General features: G+C 36.8%; 3 protein-coding genes across 3 annotated transcripts; all 3 read left to right on the top strand.

Moving 5' to 3' along the window:
* Positions 1-3,819: 3,819 nt before the first annotated feature.
* On the top strand, positions 3,820-4,585 carry BESB_018800 (cytochrome b; the record flags this gene model as incomplete). Its single annotated transcript, XM_029360589.1, has 2 exons — positions 3,820-3,856; positions 4,128-4,585. 2 exons carry the CDS (start codon positions 3,820-3,822, stop codon positions 4,583-4,585), a joined length of 495 nt encoding a protein of 164 aa, XP_029214765.1.
* A 1,584-nt stretch (positions 4,586-6,169) lies between these two features.
* On the top strand, positions 6,170-7,125 carry BESB_018810 (cytochrome b; the record flags this gene model as incomplete). The annotated part of the gene is made up of 2 exons (XM_029360590.1): positions 6,170-6,319; positions 6,685-7,125. The coding sequence occupies 2 exons, from the start codon at positions 6,170-6,172 to the stop codon at positions 7,123-7,125; spliced, it is 591 nt and encodes a 196-aa protein (XP_029214766.1).
* A 37-nt stretch (positions 7,126-7,162) lies between these two features.
* Positions 7,163-8,812, top strand: BESB_018820 (uncharacterized protein; the record flags this gene model as incomplete). The annotated part of the gene is made up of 1 exon (XM_029360591.1): positions 7,163-8,812. One exon carries the CDS (start codon positions 7,163-7,165, stop codon positions 8,810-8,812), a length of 1,650 nt encoding a protein of 549 aa, XP_029214767.1.
* Positions 8,813-8,979: the final 167 nt, after the last annotated feature.

Genomic DNA, 8,979 nt, shown 5'->3' on the forward strand with positions numbered 1-8,979 from the left:
CATGTTACACTTACTAAAATGGGATTCCTAGGTTGATATAAACTACCTTTTTCTGGGGAGTATATACTACGAGTTGGACTACTGGTTTAGATCTTGAAGGTCTTTGTTTACCGGATCCAAGTTCTCTTGTGCTTTTCATGACCATCATGTTAAGTGCATTAAGTATAGTGGTATCCAGCGTATATTTGAAAAACCAACATTTGTATACAAGCTGTACGAATATCATGACATTCACTTTGGTAGTCGCCTTCTTAATGTTAGTCTGTACGGAATACTTAGGACTATCTCTTTATATTAATGATAATGCATTTGGTAATGGACTTTTCATCTTAACTGGTATACATTTTAGCCATGTTATTGTTGGAGCTATCCTTGTATTCTTCACTCAAGTATCTATAGTTCTTTAGTTACTTACATGCCTACAAGCTCTATAATGCTAAGCAAATCTAAAGGTATGTTATGCAAGATCTTTACAGAACCATTCACTATTTTATATCTACACTTTGTAGAAACCATGTGGATATTAATCCACATTACATTCTATCTCTAAATCATATAACGGTCGTAAGGTACGCCGGGGATAACAGGTCAGATAATATTGGGAGTTCTAATCCTCGGATTGTATCAGCACCTCCATGTCGGCTCATTACTCCCTTGTTATTGAACAAGATTCAGTTAGGAACGCTAGTTCACCGTCAGATGTAATACGTGAGCTGGGTTAAGAACGTCTGGAGACAGTTTGTTCCCATCTACCATATTATCTAATTGGTTTAATTTTCTTACAAACGGCTTTTGGTTTGATTGAATTATCGCACCCAGATAACTCCATACCAGTGAACCGGTTTTGTAACTCCGCTTCATATCGTACCTGAATGGTACTTTTTAGCATTATTATGCGGTGTTAAAAGTAATCCCATCCAAAACCGGTGGTTTGTTAGTATTTATGTTATCAACATGTCAATGAAATATCAACAACGATGAAACTTATTTGGTTAACATAACAACATAGAAGGTAAAGCTGGATTACGTTCAAACTTTACACTGGATACGTTTCAATGTTAACTTACTAAATACCATGGAGCGAAGAGAATCTAATATGTAACTCCGTTCATGGAAATCAAAAGAGCTTTCACTGATTGTATTTATGAAACGTGATTAGTTCACCTAGCCAACACGATCCGGTTGTTTGGGAATAATATCCCTATTTAAGGGATTGATATGTGCTACAATAACACAGTCGGTACGAAGTCGAAACAAGGTAGTTGATGGTGAACCAGTGGCTGAACAAACCTTTTTATTGATTATGCTGACTTTAGTCCCGAGAAACTACAGTTCTGCTTAAACTGAGGAGTCAAGTAGGTACCAAACCGTACAAGGATTAATTATGTCCATCTGTGCATCTAAGTTGAGACTATCGGTTATATATTTTAGACGCTAACTTCCCGGCTAAACTTTGACTTATTAAACCAGCCTGGGATCATAAAAGTACTATGTATGGTAAGATTGAGCGTGAACATTGGATGTCACCATGGTTATAGTTACGGTACATATATAAAATCTACAGTACGATTTGAGATTTGTTACGTGACGAGCGGTGTGTTTAAGACTAGTTTACATGCGCTCATTTTAATATGTAGTTATTTAACGAAGTTCTATTGTGCTAGCATGGTTTCGAGAACACACCAAATTTCCATGAGTCTATTCCGGGCACACCTCGTCTTTTATCGGTGTGCTCTCAATCTAAATTCATCTTATAACTTTGGTTTCTTAGTTGCAATTACCTTTGTACTCCAAATAATTACAGGTATCACTTTAGCGTTCCGATATACTTCTGAAGCATCTTGTGCATTTGCTAGTGTTCAACATCTAGTTAGAGAGGTAGCAGCAGGATGGGAATTTAGGATGTTGCATGCAACAACTGCTTCTTTCGTCTTCTTGTGTATCTTAATACACATGTCTCGAGGTATGTATAACTCCAGCTATAGTTATTTAACTACTGCTTGGATGTCTGGTTTAGTTTTATATCTACTTACTATAGCCACTGCTTTCCTCGGTTATGTACTACCATGGGGACAGATGAGTTTCTGGGGTGCTACAGTCATTACTAATCTCCTTTCTCCAATACCATATTTAGTACCTTGGTTACTCGGTGGATACTATGTATCTGATGTAACATTAAAACGATTCTTTGTATTGCACTTTATATTACCTTTGTAGGTTGCATTCTAATTGTATTACACATCTTCTATTTACATTTAAATGGTTCTAGTAACCCTGCAGGTATTGATTCCGCACTTAAAGTAGCCTTCTATCCTCATATGTTAATGACCGATGCTAAATGTCTATCCTATCTAATTGGTTTAATTTTCTTACAAACGGCTTTTGGTTTGATTGAATTATCGCACCCAGATAACTCCATACCAGTGAACCGGTTTGTAACTCCGCTTCATATCGTACCTGAATGGTACTTTTTAGCATATTATGCGGTGTTAAAAGTAATCCCATCCAAAACCGGTGGTTTGTTAGTATTTATGTTATCAACATGTCAATGAAATATCAACAACGATGAAACTTATTTGGTTAACATAACAACATAGAAGGTAAAGCTGGATTACGTTCAAACTTTACACTGGATACGTTTCAATGTTAACTTACTAAATACCATGGGAGCGAGAGAATCTAATATGTAACTCCGTTCATGGAAATCAAAAGAGCTTTCACTGATTGTATTTATGAAACGTGATTAGTTCACCTAGCCAACACGATCCGGTTGTTTGGGAATAATATCCCTATTTAAGGGATTGATATGTGCTACAATAACACAGTCGGTACGAAGTCAAACAAGGTAGTTGATGGTGAACCAGTGGCTGAACAAACCTTTTTATGATTATGCTGACTTTAGTCCCGAGAAACTACAGTTCTGCTTAAACTGAGGAGTCAAGTAGGTACAAACCGTACAAGGATTAATTATGTCCATCTGTGCATCTAAGTTGAGACTATCGGTTATATATTTTAGACGCTAACTTCCCGGCTAAACTTTGACTTATTAAACCAGCCTGGGATCATAAAAGTACTATGTATGGTAAGATTGAGCGTGGACTATCGAATGAAACAATGTGCTCCAACGCTAGTCTAAGTCTCTAACATACCTTTTACCTACAACTGTACGGAACGTAACAAACCTCCAGGCAAAGAACTTGGTATTCTGTTCTAATTCCCGTGGTAAACACAGTCAACGAATGGCGGAAGGAGCATTCATATGTTATGCAGTGTCTTAGGAGAGATACTCTAGATTTAGCATTCATCTACAGCTACGGTAACTGTTGTGTTTAAATAGCGGTTAACCTTTCCTTTTCCTTACGTACTCAGGGCATGCAATACCAATCAGATAACAACTGAAGCTAGACTCCATGTTACACTTACTAAAATGGGATTCCTAGGTTGATATAAACTACCTTTTTCTGGGAGTATATACTACGAGTTGGACTACTGGTTTAGATCTTGAAGGTCTTTGTTTACCGGATCCAAGTTCTCTTGTGCTTTTCATGACCATCATGTTAAGTGCATTAAGTATAGTGGTATCCAGCGTATTTGAAAAACCAACATTTGTATACAAGCTGTACGATATATGACATTCACTTTGGTAGTCGCCTTCTTAATGTTAGTCTGTACGGAATACTTAGGACTATCTCTTTATATTAATGATAATGCATTTGGTAATGGACTTTCATCTTAACTGGTATACATTTTAGCCATGTTATTGTTGGAGCTATCCTTGTATTCTTCACTCAAAGTATCTATAGTTCTTTAGTTACTTACATGCCTACAAGCTCTATAATGCTAAGCAAATCTAAAGGTATGTTATGCAAGATCTTTACAGAACCATTCACTATTTTATATCTACACTTTGTAGAAACCATGTGGATATTAATCCACATTACATTCTATCTCTAAATCATATAACGGTCGTAAGGTACGCCGGGGATAACAGGTCAGATAATATTGGGAGTTCTAATCCTCGGATTGTATCAGCACCTCCATGTCGGCTCATTACTCCCTTGTTATTGAACAAGATTCAGTTAGGAACGCTAGTTCACCGTCAGATGTAATACGTGAGCTGGGTTAAGAACGTCTGAGACAGTTTGTTCCCTATCTACCATATTATCTAATTGGTTTAATTTTCTTACAAACGGCTTTTGGTTTGATTGAATTATCGCACCCAGATAACTCCATACCAGTGAACCGGTTTGTAACTCCGCTTCATATCGTACCTGAATGGTACTTTTTAGCATATTATGCGGTGTTAAAAGTAATCCCATCCAAAACCGGTGGTTTGTTAGTATTTATGTCCTCTCTCATTAACTTAGCTCTTTTATCTGAAATTCGAGCTTTGAATACTCGAATGTTGATACGACAACATTTTATGACTCGAAATGTAGTCAGTGGATGGGTAATTATTTGGGTATACAGTATGATCTTCTTGATTATTATTGGTAGTGCTATTCCACAAGCGACTTATATCTTATATGGTAGATTAGCTACTATCGTATATCTTACTACCGGATTGGTTCTATGCTTATACTAAATCAATAGTTATAATGACTACAGCTTCCAAGCAAACATGATTACCGTGATATTGAAATCCAACACTTTTAGCTGTCTTAAGCAGTCCAGTGGGTGGTGGTGTACTGCAATCATAAAGAACTTGGTTGTCTGTATCTCATAACCGGAGTCATCTTCAGTATTCTAGGAACTATAATGTCTTTGTTTATTCGATTTGAGTTATACAGTTCTGGATCGCGGATCATTTGTACAGACGATAGCTACTTATAATGTGATAATAACGATACATGGCCTAGCTATGATCTTTATGTTCTTAATGCCTGCTTTGTACGGAGGATATGGTAACTTCTTTGTACCAATATATATTGGTGGTTCGGAAGTCGTTTTCCCAAGAACTAACGCGATCTCCTATTTTCTAGTACCATTAGGTTCTGTGTTGTTAACTCAAAGTATTTGTTCCGAGTTTGGTAGTGGTCTTGGTTGGACAATGTATCCTCCACTAAGTACTAGCTTGATGGTGTTAAATCCAGAGGCAACTGATTGGATTATCGGAGGTCTTGCAGTACTAGGAATTAGTAGTATTTTAAGTTCTATTAACTTCCTTGGTACTTGCGTCTTCATGGGTTCTAATGCTGGTGCTAAGAACTATATTCTATATATCTGGGCTATCATATTTACTGCCCTTATGTTAGTCTTCACTCTACCTATTCTTACTGGTGGATTAGTTATGATCCTTCTTGATCTACACGTAAACACTGAATTTTATGATTCTATGTATTCTGGTGATAGTGTACTTTATCAACATCTATTCTGGTTCTTCGGACATCCAGAGGTATACATTCTAATTTTACCTGCTTTTGGTGTAGTCTCGCAGACATTATCTATGTATGCTGCTAGATCTGTCTTCGGTGGACAATCTATGATCTTAGCTATGGGTTGTATTTCTATTCTAGGTTCCTTAGTATGGGCACATCATATGATGACAGTCGGTCTAGAGGTAGATACCAGAGCTTATTTCTCTGCTATGACTATTATGATTGCAATTCCTACCGGTACTAAGATTTTCAACTGGTTAGGTACCTATATGGCTAGCCATACAACTACAAGAACTGTAGATCTATGGGCTGCTCTTAGTTTTATCCTATTGTTTACTCTAGGTGGTACTACAGGTGTAGTTATGGGTAACGCTGGTATGGATATTGCCCTACATGATACATACTATATTGTAGCTCATTTCCATTTCGTATTATCTCTTGGTGCAGTACTAGCTACTATATGTGGCTTTATCTTTATAGCAGAGATATGTTCGGAGATACTGTAAATCTATTCCATGTAAATACCGGTGCTTCTCCATATTTAAGCATCTGGTTTGTAGTCTTCTTAGGTAGTATCTTATTAATTTTCATCCCTATGCATATACTTGGTTTCAACGTTATGCCAAGAAGGATACCAGATTACCCTGATTATCTTTGTTATATTAATACATGGTGTTCAATTGGTTCTATATCCACAATAGTTATCATCTTAACTATGCTCTGCATTAAGTATAGTGGTATCCAGCGTATATTTGAAAAACCAACATTTGTATACAAGCTGTACGAATATCATGACATTCACTTTGGTAGTCGCCTTCTTAATGTTAGTCTGTACGGAATACTTAGGACTATCTCTTTATATTAATGATAATGCATTTGGTAATGGACTTTTCATCTTAACTGGTATACATTTTAGCCATGTTATTGTTGGAGCTATCCTTGTATTCTTCACTCAAAGTATCTATAGTTCTTTAGTTACTTACATGCCTACAAGCTCTATAATGCTAAGCAAATCTAAAGGTATGTTATGCAAGATCTTTACAGAACCATTCACTATTTTATATCTACACTTTGTAGAAACCATGTGGATATTAATCCACATTACATTCTATCTCTAAATCATATAACGGTCGTAAGGTACGCCGGGGATAACAGGTCAGATAATATTGGGAGTTCTAATCCTCGGATTGTATCAGCACCTCCATGTCGGCTCATTACTCCCTTGTTATTGAACAAGATTCAGTTAGGAACGCTAGTTCACCGTCAGATGTAATACGTGAGCTGGGTTAAGAACGTCTGGAGACAGTTTGTTCCCTATCTACCATATTATCTAATTGGTTTAATTTTACAAACGGCTTTTGGTTTGATTGAATTATCGCACCCAGATAACTCCATACCAGTGAACCGGTTTGTAACTCCGCTTCATATCGTACCTGAATGGTACTTTTTAGCATATTATGCGGTGTTAAAAGTAATCCCATCCAAAACCGGTGGTTTGTTAGTATTTATGTCCTCTCTCATTAACTTAGCTCTTTTATCTGAAATTCGAGCTTTGAATACTCGAATGTTGATACGACAACATTTTATGACTCGAAATGTAGTCAGTGGATGGGTAATTATTTGGGTATACAGTATGATCTTCTTGATTATTATTGGTAGTGCTATTCCACAAGCGACTTATATCTTATATGGTAGATTAGCTACTATCGTATATCTTACTACCGGATTGGTTCTATGCTTATACTAAATCAAATAGTTATAATGACTACAGCTTCCAAGCAAACATGATTACCGTGATATTGAAATCCAACACTTTTAGCTGTCTTAAGCAGTCCAGTGGGGTGGTGGTGTACTGCAATCATAAAGAACTTGGTTGTCTGTATCTCATAACCGGAGTCATCTTCAGTATTCTAGGAACTATAATGTCTTTGTTTATTCGATTTGAGTTATACAGTTCTGGATCGCGGATCATTTGTACAGAGACGATAGCTACTTATAATGTGATAATAACGATACATGGCCTAGCTATGATCTTTATGTTCTTAATGCCTGCTTTGTACGGAGGATATGGTAACTTCTTTGTACCAATATATATTGGTGGTTCGGAAGTCGTTTTCCCAAGAACTAACGCGATCTCCTATTTTCTAGTACCATTAGGTTCTGTGTTGTTAACTCAAAGTATTTGTTCCGAGTTTGGTAGTGGTCTTGGTTGGACAATGTATCCTCCACTAAGTACTAGCTTGATGGTGTTAAATCCAGAGGCAACTGATTGGATTATCGGAGGTCTTGCAGTACTAGGAATTAGTAGTATTTTAAGTTCTATTAACTTCCTTGGTACTTGCGTCTTCATGGGTTCTAATGCTGGTGCTAAGAACTATATTCTATATATCTGGGCTATCATATTTACTGCCCTTATGTTAGTCTTCACTCTACCTATTCTTACTGGTGGATTAGTTATGATCCTTCTTGATCTACACGTAAACACTGAATTTTATGATTCTATGTATTCTGGTGATAGTGTACTTTATCAACATCTATTCTGGTTCTTCGGACATCCAGAGGTATACATTCTAATTTTACCTGCTTTTGGTGTAGTCTCGCAGACATTATCTATGTATGCTGCTAGATCTGTCTTCGGTGGACAATCTATGATCTTAGCTATGGGTTGTATTTCTATTCTAGGTTCCTTAGTATGGGCACATCATATGATGACAGTCGGTCTAGAGGTAGATACCAGAGCTTATTTCTCTGCTATGACTATTATGATTGCAATTCCTACCGGTACTAAGATTTTCAACTGGTTAGGTACCTATATGGCTAGCCATACAACTACAAGAACTGTAGATCTATGGGCTGCTCTTAGTTTTATCCTATTGTTTACTCTAGGTGGTACTACAGGTGTAGTTATGGGTAACGCTGGTATGGATATTGCCCTACATGATACATACTATATTGTAGCTCATTTCCATTTCGTATTATCTCTTGGTGCAGTACTAGCTACTATATGTGGCTTTATCTTCTATAGCAGAGATATGTTCGGAGATACTGTAAATCTATTCCATGTAAATACCGGTGCTTCTCCATATTTAAGCATCTGGTTTGTAGTCTTCTTAGGTAGTATCTTATTAATTTTCATCCCTATGCATATACTTGGTTTCAACGTTATGCCAAGAAGGATACCAGATTACCCTGATTATCTTTGTTATATTAATACATGGTGTTCAATTGGTTCTATATCCACAATAGTTATCATCTTAACTATGCTCTGCATTAAGTATAGTGGTATCCAGCGTATATTTGAAAAACCAACATTTGTATACAAGCTGTACGAATATCATGACATTCACTTTGGTAGTCGCTTCTTAATGTTAGTCTGTAACGGAATACACGGATCGGATTCTTGTTGGCCTGGCACCTGTTTAGTAACTGGATGAACGCTTTTACGCCTGGTATGCATGGATAATACTCGACTCTTCTATAGTTTAACCGCTACTGCTGGGACTGTATATTATGTACTTACGGTAGTACTATCAAGCCTCTTCTTCAAATAGATTTCATGGAAACCTAAAAATTCGCATGTTTGATTGACATTTAGCCGCTA

This window comes from Besnoitia besnoiti (assembly GCF_002563875.1).
Source record: "Besnoitia besnoiti strain Bb-Ger1 chromosome Unknown contig00110, whole genome shotgun sequence".
Taxonomy (NCBI): domain Eukaryota; phylum Apicomplexa; class Conoidasida; order Eucoccidiorida; family Sarcocystidae; genus Besnoitia; species Besnoitia besnoiti.